Source organism: Jaculus jaculus, chromosome 1 (assembly GCF_020740685.1).
Source record: "Jaculus jaculus isolate mJacJac1 chromosome 1, mJacJac1.mat.Y.cur, whole genome shotgun sequence".
NCBI classification, from domain to species: domain Eukaryota; kingdom Metazoa; phylum Chordata; class Mammalia; order Rodentia; family Dipodidae; genus Jaculus; species Jaculus jaculus.
In genome coordinates this window covers 291,570,654-291,588,079 of record NC_059102.1, presented here as the reverse complement: position 1 = coordinate 291,588,079, position 17,426 = coordinate 291,570,654, and the positions used below count along the sequence as shown (strand labels likewise).

The following is a 17,426-nucleotide window of genomic DNA, read 5'->3' as shown; positions in this document are numbered from 1 at the left end:
TGTCCAGTCATGATGAGATCTCTGGTTCAATTGCTGACACAGTCATAAATCTAACCTGAAAAATATTACACTGCCATGAAATTTTTTTCTCAGTTACTGAGAGATATTTGTGTTGTTTCTTGACCTGTTTCCCTCAGCCCACTTTGACAGCATCAGAGGACACAGTGAACTTGTTATTGAAAAAGTGTCCAAGGAGGACTCTGGTACTTATGTGTGTACTGCAGAGAACAGTGTCGGTTTTGTGAAGGCAATTGGATTTGTGTATGTGAAAGGTGAGTAAAAGTGTTCCATTTTTCTTTGCAATTTGTTTATAATGAAGTGTGTTTTGTTTTCTTGTTAAGCAGTAGTACAATATAACTTGAGACTATTAAACCTCTTGGTCCAATTTCATACATATGTAAATTCATGAGACAAAAACTCATAAACATTCAACTCAAAAGTAGGGAAGGAAGCCCGGTGTGGTGGCGCATGCCTTTAAATCCCAGCACTTGGGAGGCAGACATAGGAGAATCACCGAGTTCAAGGCCTCCCTGAGACTACAAAGTGAATTCCAGGTCAGCGTGGGCTAGAGTGAAACCCTACCTTGAAAAGCAATAAAAAGAAGAGGAAGAAGAAGAAGGTAGAGAAGGAAGAAAGACATTTGACACAAAACAGAATCATTAAGTACAGGAGTACTTAAATTGAAAAAAAATCTGGTGAAAAAAATTAGCAGTTGATTGTTGAAAATTCATAAAGTTTAAAATAGTGTTTTCCCCCCTCATTCTTGCATTATCTTTTTGCATAGGTTAAAAGTCACACAGAAATTATCAGCACCCATGTTTACTTTGTACATGTCTTGGGTATTTTCCAGAGCCCCCAGTCTTCAAAGGTGACTACCCCTCAAACTGGATTGAACCACTTGGTGGTAATGCGATCCTGAATTGCGAGGTGAGAGGAGACCCTGCTCCAACCATTCAGTGGAGCCGAAAGGGGGCTGACATTGAAATTAGCCACAGAATCCGACAGCTGGTCAACGGCTCCCTGGCCATCTATGGCACTGTGGTAAGCACTGGAGTTGACACAAACATTGCCACAGCCCATGTGTAGGAGACTAGATGAGAAGTTTCTCTTACTTTCCTATCTAAATCATAACACCTAAGAAGCATATAAGTTTGGGTGATTTTAGTTCAATGTTTTAATGTTACTGTGTTTGGGGGGGGGGTTGTATATGGAGGTCAGAGGAAATCCTCTGAATGTCGGTCCTCTCCTTCTACATTTTTGAGACAAGTTCTCTTTTGTTGGTCTTTCCCACTGAAAGCACCAGATTAGCTGGTGGTGAGCTTCAGAATTCTCGTCCCATTGCCTTAGGCTCATGGGAATTTTAGATGCATGTGTTACTTGTGTCCAGCGTTACATGGGCTGTGGGGGTCTAAACTCCAGTGATCAGGCTTGCCCAGCTAGTACTGTTTTTGTTTTGTTTTGTTTTGTTTTTTGAGGTAGGGTCTCACTCTAGCCCAGGCTGACCTGGAATTCACTCTGTATTCTCACAGTAGCCTTGAACTCACAGCAATCCTCCTACCTCTGCCTCCCAAGTGCTGGGATTAAAGGCATGCGCCACCACACCTCACCCAGCTAGTGCTATTAAGCACTGAGCAATCTTTCCCAGCCCTAAATTTGTGTTTTAACTGTTACAAAAGCAAACAAATTATGTACATTAATAAGATAGCATGAAGTTTCAATATGCACATTATCTAATGTTAGAATTGCATTAAACATATCTGTCTTAAACATTTATCAGTTCTTTATAGTGAAGACATTTGAAGATCCTTTTTTCTAGCATTCTGAAATGCAGAGTACATTATTCTTACTTGTCTTCCTACTGTGCAATAACACACTAAAACTTTTCGCTGCTCACTGTAACTATTGATTTGTAAACCACTGGTCATTCCCCATCACATCCCCTACTCTCTAGCCTCCAGTGACTGCTAGAGGACTCTCAACTTTAATCCAATTTTTCATATTCCACATGTGCAACTATGCAGTGCTTATATTTCTCTGCCTGACTTATTTTACTTGTCATAGTCATCTCCAGTTCCACCCATCTCATCCCAATGACAAGACTTCATACTTTATTATGGCTAAACAGTATTCCAGTATGTATATCTACCACACTTATTTCATCCATCAATTAAATATTTTTAAAAATATGAAGCAGTATTTTAAATTGATATTTTTGACCTCTCAAATAAGTATAGGTGATAGGAATTTTCACAATCATTTTTCCATTATTTAACATTAGAAGATAACCTCCTCAGATCTGTTTAAAACAAGAAAATTGAAGAACTACAGTTACAAATAACTTCATAGACTAAACTTTACCAGTAAACTGGTAAGTATATGAGACCTCAAGAATTCTTCAATTATTCAGAAAATGAGCATACTGAGATATTTCCTACAAACGTGTTTTAAGTAGACTACAAGTGACTTAGTTTGTTAACTCACATTTGGTTAGAGGCTATCATTATTGAATTAATAAATATAATGATTGAGATATATTACCAAATCATCTAATCCAGTGCATTGTTCTTATACTTTATTTTTCTTGATTTTAAACACTAGATATTATTGATTATTTTTTCAATATTGAGGCTTGTTTTCTAATTTTACTTGCTGTCATAATGAGTCTCATTACTCCTTTTCCCATTTCCTTTTCTATATAATTTCTATTTCTGAAATTCTTGATACTTCTTTTATTATTAATGTTAATGAAAAGTTTCTTAGCCATACAGCTTCAGGTTGATAAATATGTATCTCCAAACTAAAGCTTCTCTATATACATTTCCCAGCTGCCTGCTAGAACCATCTATGGATACAATATTCTGAAACTTTATTAAGCACATACATTGCATAAGAAATAAGGAAAATTCATATAGTACATGTTTAATACATATTTTTGTCTTATATATGTATATGTTTATGACATTCTATAACTTATTATTACAAATGAATTACTATTTCTCTTTCTTTTTTGAATTTTCAAGTCTCCAGAGGTCCAACTTAATATATTTGAATAACCCCATTAAAAATGACTCAATATTGATTAATTTGTATTGATTGATATAATTATTTTTAAGATAGTCATAATAATAGCATTTACATTTTTATTTAGTAAGATAATTTTGATAAGTGTTCAAGAAAACAATGTTCTTTTTGTTCTAGTTTTCTTACCAATTGTCATTCCTGGATATCAATAATAGGCTGTTTTAAAATAATTTAAAAAGTTGAATTTCAGGCTGGAGAGATGGCTTAGCGGTTAAGCGCTTGCCTGTGAAGCCTAAGGACCCCGGTTCGAGGCTCGGTTCCCCAGGTCCCATGTTAGCCAGATGCACAAGGGGGTGCACGCAGAGGCTGGAAGCCCTGGTGCGCCCATTCCCTCTCTCTCCGTCTGTCTGTCTTTCTCTCTGTGTCTGTCACTCTCAAATAAATAAATAAAAAATTTAAAAAAAAAGTTGAATTTCTTTTTTATGCCCCTATCTACTCTCCATCATCTTTTTCTCCTCTATTTTTATGAATTTATACAAAGGTGGGATTTTAAAAAATATTTTATTTATTTATGAGAAATAAAGAGACTAATAGAAAGAGAGAATGGACATACCAGTGCCTCTAGCCACTACATACAAACATGAGACACATGTTCCTCCTGGTGCATCTGGCTTACATGGGTCCTGGGGAATCAAACCCAGGTCCTTAGGCTTCTCAGGGCAATGTTGTAACCACTAAGCCATTTCCCCATTCCCCCAGAGGTAGATTTGTATATTGCCATTAAAATTCCTTCACAAAAATAAAATCTCAAGTAAACTAGAATCATAATAGAAAAGTGATTTAATCCTTAGGCTCATATTTTGTGTTCCATAGAATGAAGACGCTGGTGACTATACGTGTATAGCTACCAATGAAGCTGGGGTGGTGGAGCGCAGCATGAGCCTGACTCTACAAAGTAAGCTGCCTTGTTACTCTCTAACACTTCATCTCAAAACGGTTAGCTTACTTTGGATTTGATGTAAAATGTCCCAGATAGACTCATGTTTGAATATTTCTCTGTTGGTGATGCTGTTTTAGAAGTTTGTGGACCTTTCTAGAGGAGACTTTTGTACTTTTTCTGCATCTTCTCTGCCATATAACACCAGCTGTCTCCTCCTGCCATGCTTTCCCCACTGCGATTGGCTTCCCCTGAAAACCACTATACTTTCCACATCATGATATGCTTCTCCCTTGAAACCACTATGCTTTCCACGTCATGACAGACTTCCCCTGGAAACCCTTTCCTTCTGTAAGCTGCTCTGGTTGAGTATTTTGTCCTAGAAATGAGAAAGCAAGTGATACACTAATAGATCAATTTTATTTTCTCTAACCATACAGCGATTATGTTGGTGATAGCTATTATATATAGTACATCAAATTTAGTTTCTTGCTGATGAAGAAGCAGTTGTCATGTGGTAGAAAACCAGTGCATATTGGCAAATACTTTTCTCCCTTGTATAATATTGACCATACACAGGGTACAATCATAGTGGATTGGTGGCAAAACTCTTTTGATAATATGTTAAAGGTTGGTTCTTCCATATGGTTCTTCAGTGCTCTAGCTACATTCTTTCAAAGATGTTATTTTATATGGTCTAAAAATACATACTTACAAAAGAACGGATTGACATGAACTCAAAAGAGCTCCCAGGTAAAATGGCATCCATCTTCCATAAAATAACTGTGTTCTGGGTAGAGTCTTTGACCTGAATGGACAAAAGACCATTTAACCATTCATTAGTGAATGACTTCAGTAAATGACATTAGAAAACAGCTTTTATAATTGTGAAAACATGAAAGACACAAGTGGTCCACAAGAGAGTCTACAGAATCACAATGGGCTGGCTCAAAGACAATATCACTGGAGTGAAAAAAAAAAAAATGAAGGAGCCCTGGAGTGCCCATTCATTTCCCCGCCCCTCTCTCTCTCATAAAATAAAGTAAAATGAAGAAAATAACTTACGTTGTGCATGACCTCTTTATTTAACAGTATTTATTTATATTTCCTTCATTTACCAGTAAGATATGCTCTAGGGCTGGAGAGATGATGACTCAATGGTTAAGACACTTGCCTGAAAAGCCTAACAACCCTGGTTTGATTCCATAATACCTATGGTAAAGCCAGATGCATAAAGTGGCAAATGCATCTGGAGTTTGTTTGCAGTGGCAGGAAGCCTTGGTGTGCCCATTTCTCTTCTCTTTACCAAATTCCAATTTTGTAAAACTTGACCAGTTCATAGGCATTAGTAAATATCTAAGACAGTATTTGATAATTAATACTTCTATCAAACAAAAAATGGTAAACTTAGCCAGACATGGTGATGTATGCCTTTAATCCCAGCACTCAGACACGGAGGTAGGAGAATCATTGTGAGTTTAAAGTCGCCCTGAGACTATATAGTGAATTCCAAGTCAGCCTGAGCTAGAGCAAGAACCTGCCTCAAAAAAAAAAATTGAAAAAGAAAGAAAGGAAGGAAGAAAGAAAGAAGAAGGAGAAGGAAGGAAGGAAAGCTAAACTTGTGGCACGTATCCTATAGTCAAATAAGTTTGAGGAAAAAAATGAATTTTAAAGATTTATTTATTAACTTTATAATGAACTTGACTAGAGACACAGCTTTTCTGAGGTACACCAAGTTTCTTTTCTGAAAATCTTTCAGGAATGTTAATGCGATGATGTGAATTATGGCTCAACAAGAGGACATATTTTCTGTACAAATGTTATTTCCATGTCCTCTTCCCCTCTTTGTTGGGTGAACAAGCATATGGTAGAACATGATTATTTTCCACTAGAAGAGTGTTTTGTTGACACCGCTTAAGAAAGGCTTCATATGATCAGCTCATGGATACATCCTGACAACAAATTCTTTAACATATGAGACCTATTAAGATGCAAAAATATCATATGGTTCATATTACCACTATGGCCCTGGAATACATGTGTCTATTTAGAGAAAATGTTCATATTTGACTGATAATCATCCAAACAATGTAATTGATTTGACTAATATTGAAAGATGCACATGTGGAATGTTGGATTTTTATTAGAGTTTTATAGATATGGGAAATGTACAAATAGGATGTCTACATTAGGATTTTGAGTGTAATTGGATACTCTTCGGTCATAGCATTATGTGCACACAGGCTTACTTAAGGACTTTGATATTTAGTGTTGAATAATAAATCTGAGATGTTTGCTTTACTCAACAGTTTATGAAACACACGATGGAATCAAAATATGAGGAAAGATTTAAAAGCACTGGTCCTGAAAGTTTCTAGAGTGAAGTTGACATAAACACACTAGTTGGCATGTAAATCAGTGATAAGATATTAGGCATGCTGTAGGACACTTTCTGAGACAGCCTAGCTGATGTGAAAGAATTACTTGGATCAAAACATATCAGTAATTCTTTTAGGGAAAACACTAACTTACTAATATCACAAAAAAAAATGCATTTTACTTCCATATTTTCTATTATGGCGAGCACACTTCTCTATCTAAAATAGGCAGCCACCATCTAGAATGACCTGATACCCTTTCCGTCACAGAGCAAATCATTCATCTTTCAATCCTTGTCACCCTAACTGTAATAACCTCCCATCCCCTTTGTGGTGTGAATTAGGAATTCTCCTCAAGAATGACCTGCTGAACTCTGGGTTTCTTCAAAGAACAGAAAGTATGAGTTTTAGGATGAACTATTACTTTCCTGAATAAACCATCCCTTTTAGTCTAAAAAAAGAAAAGAAAAAAGAAACAAGCTAAATCCATCTCTATTCTGTATCTTTCAAAGTACCAGTCCCTTCTGTGATGAAATAATCTTACCCATTTTGAAAATCCAGTGTTCATGTCCTTTCTTCCTGGTGGAGTCATTCCTATGCTCTTTCTTAGCACTGTAGAATTATGGAGAGATTGAAAAAAAAAAAATGCTGCCAGCAGCGATGTATAACTTTTTACCTTTTTTCCAAGATCTTAAAAGCTATCTGCTACAGGTACTGCCACCTCTCCTCCTGAAACTCCTTCTTTTTCCTGATTTTATCTTCAGTGATCAGTTCTCTGCATTATTTATAGACTTGTCTTCAGCACATATCAAATGCAGCTTTTGCAATGGTTTCCAGTGGTTTCTGTGTTTTGCCTCTTCTACCATGTTGCACTATCTTTTGAAGCAATCTTATCCTGTCATGGAAGACTCCCAGATCCATATTCTTTGCCTACATCTCTTTCTCAGCCTCCTGTATGAATATATCTGAATCCACCTAGACATCACCATATGAGTGTCTCACAGGTACCTCCTGGTCACTGTCCTAAATGGCTGTTTCCCAACACCCTCCCCCTGTGTGCTACTGAATTATCCAAACGAGAACTGCACTGTCCTAAGCAAAACCTTGCTCTCTGTTCTCTTTAATCCAAACCCTCATGACAAAGTCTGTTCGTTTCTGTTTTCTTATTAATTTTTCAATGTGATTTCCTTTTCCTTTCTATGTCCAGTGGAATGGCTCTATCTAATCCATAACATATAGGTTCTACCATTTCACCTACTAGCACAGTTCCTAGAAAACTCTCAATGCATGTCTATTGAACAGATAAATGATGACCAGGACAAAGGATGAGTTAATGACTCCACCTCAAAAGTGCACAAAAAAAGTGAACAATCACCAAGTAAGACAAAAATAACTTAAGAGTTTTGTGTGATTAACCCATCTAAAATTTATGCTATTTCATCAGAGTTGAATGTAATCAAGAATAGTTTGAATAGACAATTTTGAAGAGCATGGAGACTCAAAAGTAGTAAAAAACTAGGACAGAATTTAAATGTTTACAAGAACCCACACTGTGAGCTAACAACAGTAGGAAGAGGTAAATATTTTGACACTTACTAAATAAAACAGGACTAAACATCAAACATGGTGTGCATGCCTTTAATCCCAGAGCTCTGGAGGCAGAGGTAGGAAGATCACTCTGAGTTCAAGGCCAGTCTGGGACTACAGAGTGAGTTCCAGGTCAGCCTGAGCTAGAGGGAGACCCTACCTGGCAAAGAAAAAAGAAAAAAAAAAAAAGAAATAGGAGTGAAAATTTTCTCACAATTCCTAACCATAGTATCTGGAAGCAATAGTGTTTTATAAGCAAATCAACCTATTCTTTTTTTCTCAAAATATCACCACATAATGCTTACAAAAGTACCTCTCTGCAAAAACTAGAAAACATCATGTACTTTTTTCCACAGGTCCTCCTATTATCACTCTTGAGCCAGTGGAAACTGTTGTGAATGCTGGTGGCAGAGTCACACTGGATTGCCAGGCAACTGGCGAGCCTCACCCAACCATCATGTGGTCCCGCCAAGGGTACCCCATCTCCTGGGATGACCGAGTTAGCATGCTGCCCAATAGTTCTTTATATATTGTGGCTGCTCGGAAAGAAGACACCTCTGAATATGAATGTGTTGCTCGAAACATGATGGGTTCTGTCCTTGTCAGGGTGCCACTCATAGTCCAGGGTAAGTGTGATCAAACAGTACCTAGGATAGCCCAGGTCACCAAAATTATTAACCATCTCCATCTATTTGTTCTTTCAATTTTCAGATTAAAGAGACCAAAACAACAAGCTAATAAGTAATTCAAAATCCAAAGCTAAATTTTTCATTTAAAACTAAGTCAAAAACATTCTTACTAATGAATCCATATATTTTATTTTAATGAATATCAAACACTTAAACAGTATGTAAACTTCCTGGTTTCTAACTCTTACAATTTTGTCCATGTGAGTCAGCAATGGAACAGAGAAGGAACTCTGACTCCTAGCTCTTAATTTTACTTTAAAGGGAAGCTTCTGTAAGCTTCCTCAACAAATGCAGACTCACCTCTGCTCCCAGTGTGTAACTTAAATGAAATATGACCTACATTTTTTATCCATTTAAAACTGAAACAAAGTTTCAACCAAAAAAATTTTTTTCAAACAAAAAAATGAAGCATTTCTTTATTTGCAGTTCATGGTGGCTTTTCCTCATGGTCTTCCTGGAGGCCCTGCAGTGTCACCTGTGGAAAAGGCATCCAAAAAAGGAGCCGACTATGCAACAGCCCCCTTCCAGCCAATGGTGGGAAGCCTTGCCAAGGATCAGATTCAGAAACGCGACACTGTCAAAATAAGCTGTGTCCAGGTACACTTCGCATTCACTTTATAGGCAGGTGTTGGATAGATATTAACTTCTATTGCCTGCCTGTGGGCTGCCTCAGGGTTAGTACTTTCGGTTGAAATGTACGTGATGCTGCTGTGGTTCGCCTCTGCACAGTGGATGGTCGCTGGTCAGAATGGAGTCTTTGGGATGAATGTACAAGAAGCTGTGGACATGGCAACAGAACCAGGACCAGGACTTGCAGCAACCCATCTGCTCAGCATGGTGGGCGGCCATGTGAAGGGAATGCTATGGAAGTCATCATGTGCAATGTCAGGCCTTGCCCAGGTGAGAATCTACAAGCACAACAGGTGCATCTTAATTCCTGTGAAGGAGTTTTGATTATCCGTTTTTATCTTTGATAGCATGCTCACTCTGGGTATTCATGTATGGCCTTGTGAAGGAATGACCTTAGTTGGTATTCAGTAAAATATCTCATTTAATAGAACATGAAAATGGATGTGCCAGATGACGTATTTTTAGTCATAAAAGTTGAGAGTGATAGAGACTTGAGGTACCATTAAATCCAGTCATCCACTGAAGAACACCATCGGTAAGGAACAAAGTGCTAACAGATGCCATTTATTACCTGCCTCACAGATGAGACAACCATGCCAGGTGCTTGGTATTTCTGTTGTATTGACTTGATATTTCAGGGCTCTTCAAGTGACAAGAATTAAATTTAAGCAAACTTCAGCAGAAAATTCTTCTTTAAAGTACGATTCAATGGAAGGATTTGGCTAATGTTTAGGCCATCTCTCATCTCTGCTTATCTTCTCTTTGGCTTTATTCTCCATTAAATTCTTCCCATGTGTGGAATAAAAATGACTGCAGGCAGCTATTGGCTCACAGTGACCTTGTAATCTCAAGCCTCTGAGGAAAATAGGTCCTCCATCTTTCAGCTTCTAAGAAATCACTTTATCTGAGTTTATCTTGTTGCCTGCTCATAAAACTGACCCGAGTCCAGGAGAAGGGTGCACTGATGGGCAGCTTGGATGATGTGTTTATTTAGCTAGTGTCAAGAAGACTAGAGCTCCTTGCCTGGCAGCCTAGAAGAGATCATGTGGGAAAGAAGAAGAATGGACTGTTCATTAATTTATTCATTCATCTAGAAAATTGAGCACCTACTCTGATTTCAATGTATTGATCAAATTTCTAAAAACTTGATTTAATGAAATGTAAAATCTTCTGATAGGTGATAAGTAGAATATTAAGTAGGCAATATCTTTCAACTATTGATAAACATATTGAGCAAACTCAAAGAGCTACATTGATAGAAGAAAACCAGGAGAGATATCCTAGCAAGAGTGGTTAAAAAGGGATAAGGATGAATCAAAAGGAGATAGAGACTCACTGCATTCAGTACTGCATCCCCTTATGTTCATAAGGTAAGATTCGGAAACAATGTTAATTCCTTAAGCTTACATAGTTAGTTTTAAAAATGTGAATTAAGGATTTGAACACAGGTGACATGATCCCCAAGCTTGTTCAGTTACATCCTGAGTATTGTATTTGAAGTTTGATCCCTATTGTATTTCAAAATCAAAACACTCGCCGGGCGTGGTGGTGCACACCTTTAATCCCAGCACTCGGGAGGCAGAGGTAGGAGGATCGCCATGAGTTCAAGGCCACCTTGAGACTACAGAGTTAATTCCAGGTCAGCCTGGACCAGAGTGAGACCCTACCTCAAAAAAAAAAAAAAAAAAACACTGAATGGGGCATGGAGGGACATACCTATAATCCCTTCATTGGGAGGCTTAGGTAGGAAGAATTGAGGCCAACATAGGTTACAAAGAAAAATAGTGGAAAACAAACACTGCCCTAAAATCAGTAAAATAAGTGTAAAGTTAAGGTTTTGCTTGAGTCTTGAAGAATAAACAAGCTAATATATTAACATTATGTTCAAATAAAAAAGAACCATGAACATCTGATTGGAATAATGTGTGTACAGTTTGCTTACTATTTGTTAATTTACTCAATCTATTATTTGACTATTTGGGCTCTGTTATTGGTTATTCCCTAGTCTGTAAGCCATAATGATATCACGTCAGTAGTGTTCTGCAGCCAGGCAATGAGGGAAGATATCACTTCTCAACTTAGTGATGCCATGGGAATGTGTAGAGATCAACTACTCTGGGGATGCTATGCCACAAAAAATAGATGCTACAAATCAGAATTCCCCTCCCTCTTGCCCTCGGAGTGCTGTTAAAATATCTTTGCTCACTGCAAAATTACAGCCAGCCTACGATAGTCACTATCAACTAGGGACTAAATAAGAATGTTAGGAGCATAGGAGGTTTGCCTTTAGGGTGGATTTAGCTTTGATGATACAATGCTTAAAGAAATGTTACAAGAATAATGTAAAGGCTCCCTGGGTTAACTTTTACTAGATCCATCAATCATCTATATTTCCTGAATCAAGGCCATTGTCTTTCCTAAGCACAGCAAACTTATCCAGATTGGGAAATTTAATAATTGAATGTTATCCCATCTTATTCTCTGATCCACAGCCCAGATTCAAAGATTTTTAACTGTCTCATTACTGTTCTTTACATTTCTTGTTGTTTCTAGTCTGAGATCAAATCAAGACACTTTTTCCACTTCTGCTTATTACACCTCTTTATACTCTCTTTATTGAGGACATTTCACAGTCACTCTTTGCCTTTTTTTTTTTTTACTCTTTGCCTTTTATGATCTTTATAATTTTGAAGTGTCTAAGACAATCATTTTGTAGAAGAGCTTTGAAATTGGACTGCCTGCTGTTTGCTCCTGTTCACATGTAGGTTTGTCCTTGGGCAAGGGCCACAAAAATCATTCTGTGTCCTCACAGGCACAAAACGTCAAGTCCATACTGGAGATGTTAGCTTTGTTCACTTATTAAATTGATACTTATTGTATAGCTACTATTCTCCCTTTATTAGTATTTTGTAGCTTTTTGCACTAAGTTCATTCTTAAATCAGTTTTCCCTACATTCTTTACAAAAATGGTTTTTCAATTCTGTCCTATATTCTACAGCTGCTACTGACTTTCTCCCTGGGTTCAGACTCTCAATTTTGAATAATTTTATTTTTTATTTCTTTGTTTTTAATATTTTATTTATTTTTTATTTTCTTATTTAAAAAAGAGAGAATATGGGCACATTAGGACCTGTAGCCACTGCAAGTGACTTCCAGATGCATGCAGTACCCTGTGAATCTGGCTTACATGGGTATCAAGAATCAAATCTAGGTCCTTAAGCATTGCAGGCAAGTGCCTTAACTGCTAAGCCATCTCTCCAGCCATTATTTCTTCACTGATTAATTTATATCAATATGAATTCAGATATTGTGTTTTATTCACTGGTATGATCCAGGTATCATTCAGTGGCTTAGTATACACTATTCATTGTGATGCTCAGAATATCCTGGATTTAATTAATGAAGCCTTCAGGCTAGCTTCAGTGTCCTGAGATGTCTCTATGATTCTTGGAGTCCATCCTTACTTTCTGGTATAAATCATCTCTGTATTGGAGATGGGGAGGCTAGACACACAGGCACCAAGTCACTTATGTGGAATTACACAGCCACAAGTATAGAGCCATCCCTCAGCCCCCAGGTGTCTGCTTCACAACCCCCACTCCCCCAAAACCAGAGCAGCAACCTAGCCGGACAAGTTCAATTGTAATATTTTGAAGTTTCATAGTAATTCCTTTGAAATTGTTTTCTTTGTTAGTTGATTTTGGTTGGTTTGGGGTTTTGGTATTTTTATTTGTTTGTTTTTGTATTATCCAAACATCATGAGCTTTTGTGCTTTTTCTCATTTATAAATAATATCATTCTTTATATTTCCTTTTTGTCAGTCCATCCCATTGCTACATTGTATGTCATAAAAGCTAATTGTGGTTAAGACTTTTCTGTGTGAATTAAAATAAAAAGTAAAAACATCTTCAAGTGAACAACCTGTATTTCTACATGATATTAATCAAACAAATGTTAAATGAATAGACATTACTCAGCTACAAGCCTCCAACAAAGAAATCCATCTTTATATTGTCAAAGATTTGAACTTGCATTAATTAAAAGACTTCAAATAGAATGTGTTAGAATACTTGGAGCTGAAGAATTCCTGAAACAATACAGTCCATGCATGAGATGTGAGCACCCATATCTGAAGTATAACAGTACTCGATTTTGAGCAATATCTGCTACATATTTAAAGGCTCACTCTTTTGTTCTTAGGTTTAGTCAAATACTGTCTTAGTGCAGAATCTTTTTTATATGGTGTGTGTGCGTGCATGCACGCACATGTGCATGCAAGCCCATGCGCGTGCCACAGCATACCTGTGGAAGTCACGAAACAACGTTTGGGTGTGTCCTCCCCACAAGAGTGAGACTCATAGCTCCTTGCTGTGTTCACAAGCTTCTGGGAACGTCTTCTGCTTCAGCCTCGCTTCTTGCCATAGGCACATCTGTGATGCGGAAGCGCACCACAGCCTCGGGCTCTTACACATGGGGCTGAGGGTTCCCAACTCAGGTATCCAAAGTTGAGCAGCAAGCATTTTGTCCATTGAGCCATCTCACCAGTCCCATTGGTTCAGATTCTTGTTGCTATAATGGATTTATGTGACTATTTGTATCCACAAGGCATAAGAATAAGTAATCAACTCAATCAGAAATGAGTTAATCATGGGAAGAATGCAAGATGTTTTAATATAAGGAGACAGATGATATTCTCAGTTCATTTTAAACTTGAAATTTTGGTGTCTCATAGGTTGCACTGAAATTATTTAGACACAAGTCTTAATGTCCCTCTTTTGGTTCATATCTTGGGCAAACTGGTGACTGAAGAGGCATAGTGTATGAGTCCCATATCTAGAAAGTTCCTTTCAAGCAAAATTATGACTTGATACTGGCTTATACATAAAAGACCACAGTGTTGATTCTCAGCCCATGCACCTGGTAGGAAACATACAGTTGCTGCAGGCTTGTGGTCAGATGCCGTCATGTTTAGTTCCCAAAAGGAAGGCCCTAATATCACTCCCCCTGGCCAGTATTTTTTCCGTTATTTAGCAAGTAGATGAGTGTGTTATTCAGAATTTTTAATTCGTGAACATTATGTAATGGAGAAAACTTTTCAAAGACTTAGAACTGTGCAAGTCACCATGTTGCTGTGCCATCCAAGTGCATGTGTAAGCAGGAGCCTGGGCCAGGTGTAAAGATGTGGTCTCTCTATTTGTGGTCCAAATTATGTTTGTTGAAAATTTCATATTACCACACCACATGTAGCTCTGTTATACAGACTTGCTCCTACGCTTCTGGTCGTCACCACTTTCCAAAGAGCACCAAATGTGGATAAATACTTGAGTAGGGCTTAAACACTTAGATTATGTTTGCATATGCCTGTTTGATTAAATTTAATTTTAATAAAATAGCCTCCTTTGGATAACTTCAAGCATTTATTTTGGCATTAGGTAGACCTTCTAACTTTCCCTAGCCACAAATTCATCTAAACAGAAAAGGAGAACATCATTTTTTGCATTTCCCTTGGCCTAATTCTAGTTATTTTGATTATATGGGCTAGATAGATGGCTCAGGGGTTAAAGGCACTTACTGGTAGGCCCTGATGGCCTAAGTTTTCTCCCCAGTACCTATGTAAAGCCAGACTCACAAAGTGGCACATGATCCTGGAGTTCTTTGCAATGGTAAGAGGCCATTTATTTGTATGATTTGGTATTGAAGTCAGTATGGCTCTGTGACTTGAAACTGTGTCATCCGGGCTATTTGTAGTTCATGGAGTCTGGAGTGCTTGGCAGCCCTGGGATGCATGCAGTGAAAGTTGTGGGAAAGGTACGCAGACGAGGACAAGACTCTGCAATAACCCACCGCCATCATTTGGCGGGTCGTACTGCAATGGAGCAGAAACTCAGATGCAAGTTTGCAATGAAAGACACTGTCCAGGTAAGAGAAGCTCAGTTTACACCCTTAACAGGCAACTCTTATCCAGATGCTCTGTCAACAATCTGTTCCATTCTGACTGTGGTCACAAGAATAACAGTTAACCTATTACTGGCCAGAGTTCAACTTGATCTTTTTTTATTTTCTTTTCCTGTTCATTTCTCTTCATCCAGTTGATGGCAAGTGGGCAGCTTGGGCCAGTTGGAGCGCCTGTACTGTGTCCTGTGGAGGAGGAGCCAGGCAGAGAACCAGGGACTGCTCTGACCCCGCCCCCCACTATGGAGGAAGCAAATGCGAAGGGACTGATGTCCAAAGTGACTTTTGTAATAGTGACCCTTGTCCAAGTGAGTGTTGGAAACAGTGAGTTGATGTTATACTTTCTTAAAGCATCGTTCGAACCTGGAGTTCTTAGAGCTGTGATACTTTGTTGCTTGTTTCTTTTGGCCTTTGGCTCAGGTTGTCAGAACATTCTGTGGCTACTGTATCCTGACTATCTTAGGGCGCCAGGAGTGGAACTCTTATCTCACTCCTACTCTCCACCTCCTGAGATATTTTCCATGGGGCAGAAAACAAGTTGTGTTAAAGGGAATCACAGTATCATTCTGTAGTCAAGACATCAGCCAAGTCATCTGCTTTCAGACTGGCCTATTTATAGGCTTGTTGTGTTTCTTTGCATTTCTTGAGGAGTTTTTCATGTTTTTGAATGAATGTTATTGTTTTTCACTTCTCACTTACGGAACTCGATTTTCATGTCAAATTGTTTCCTCTTGCAGCCCACGGTAACTGGAGTCCTTGGAGTGGCTGGGGAACATGTAGCCGGACGTGTAATGGAGGGCAGATGCGGCGGTACCGCACATGTGACCACCCTCGTCCTGCCAATGGAGGACGAGCTTGCGGGGGAGCAGACACCCAGGTCCAGAGGTGCAACACCCAGATGTGTCCGGGTGAGCACCTTCATTGCTGGCTTCAGGATGGGTAAAGCATTTCACTTAGCCTCACTGTGTAACGCAGCTCTTCAGACTCTCAAGTGAAAGCCATCACTGGCAGGAGCACCTTAGGTGAAGGTTGGTCCTGAACATCCCATTCTTGTTCACAGTGGATGGAAGCTGGGGGAGCTGGCAAAGTTGGAGCCATTGTTCTGCCTCTTGTGGAGGAGGTGAAAAGACTCGGAAGCGACTGTGTGACAATCCAGTGCCATCTCAAAGCGGTCGTTCCTGTCCAGGAGATGCCACCCAGGTATCCAGATGCAATATGCAAGCATGCCCAGGTGAGCCACTCAACTGATCTCTGCAGGACCATTGCTAGTGCACTTAGAGCCTTTGAGCAATCAGAAAAGCATGCCACTCTGGGACCACTGTTGGCAAAGCGTGCCAAGTATGGAAGGGAGAGCTTTTAAAAAAAAAATGTGTCAGCAGGGCATGGTGGCACACGCCTATAATCCCAGCACTTGGGAGGCAGAGGTAAGAGGATCTCTGTGAGTTCGAGGCCACCCTGAGATTACATAGTAAATTCTAGGTCCGTCTGAGCTAGAGTGAAACCCTACCTTGAAAAGTAAAAAATAAAAAAATAAAATGTGTCCTCCGTCCCCATGCTCATGGCTGGGTTTCATTGCCACCTTGATCTTCCTGTCTCAGAGGAAACCCGTGTGTGTGTGTGTGTGTGTGTGTGTGTGTGTGTGTGTAGACGCACATGGCATGGTGGGTGAGTGGAGGTCAGAGGACAGTTTTGAAGTGTCTGCGCTTCACTTTCTTTGAGACAGCCTCTCTTGCTACTGCTAATGAGCTATGACACTATGAACAAACACCATACTATAAGTTTTAGGTTCTTCCTGCTCTGACTCCCACTGGCTTGGGCATTTGGGGATCATAGATGTATACATGCATCATTGTGCATGCAGCTTTATATGAACGGTGGAGCATTGAACCCAGGCTGTCAGGCTTTGCAAACAAGCACCTTTAACCACTTAGCCATCTCCCCAGCCCCACGGACAGATTTTTCTGAAATACTAAAAGAAGCCCAACACTAACAGTTCCATACTGAAGTGGGAAAATTCCAATAGACCTCACAAGACTCTAAAGTTATTGAGAAGTAAAATATCCCTGAAAATCAAGAAAACCCATTTGGCAAAATAGAGGTGACTAATATTAGGTGATTTTACATATGAAAGTAGACAAACGGAAAGGGCAGGTGTCCACTGGACAGCTCAGGAAACCCGCTCTGCATAGTAGCTGAGGGTCTCATGACTCCTTCTGAGGCAGGGTGGCCGTC

The 17,426-nt window shown here is 38.9% G+C and overlaps 1 protein-coding gene across 3 annotated transcripts in view; it reads left to right on the top strand.

Annotated features, from left to right (window-relative positions):
• Hmcn1 (hemicentin 1) overlaps positions 1–17,426 on the top strand; it is a 453,131-nt gene that overhangs the window by 400,942 nt on the left and 34,763 nt on the right. For all 3 annotated transcript variants that reach the window (XM_045142289.1, XM_045142294.1, XM_045142284.1), the window contains exons 84-93: positions 138–272; positions 851–1,041; positions 3,895–3,976; positions 8,280–8,549; positions 9,039–9,209; positions 9,342–9,512; positions 14,991–15,161; positions 15,332–15,502; positions 15,932–16,102; positions 16,255–16,425. In XM_045142289.1, the coding sequence (XP_044998224.1) occupies positions 138–272; positions 851–1,041; positions 3,895–3,976; positions 8,280–8,549; positions 9,039–9,209; positions 9,342–9,512; positions 14,991–15,161; positions 15,332–15,502; positions 15,932–16,102; positions 16,255–16,425 (1,704 nt within the window). The remainder of the gene's footprint in view (positions 1–137; positions 273–850; positions 1,042–3,894; positions 3,977–8,279; positions 8,550–9,038; positions 9,210–9,341; positions 9,513–14,990; positions 15,162–15,331; positions 15,503–15,931; positions 16,103–16,254; positions 16,426–17,426) is intronic.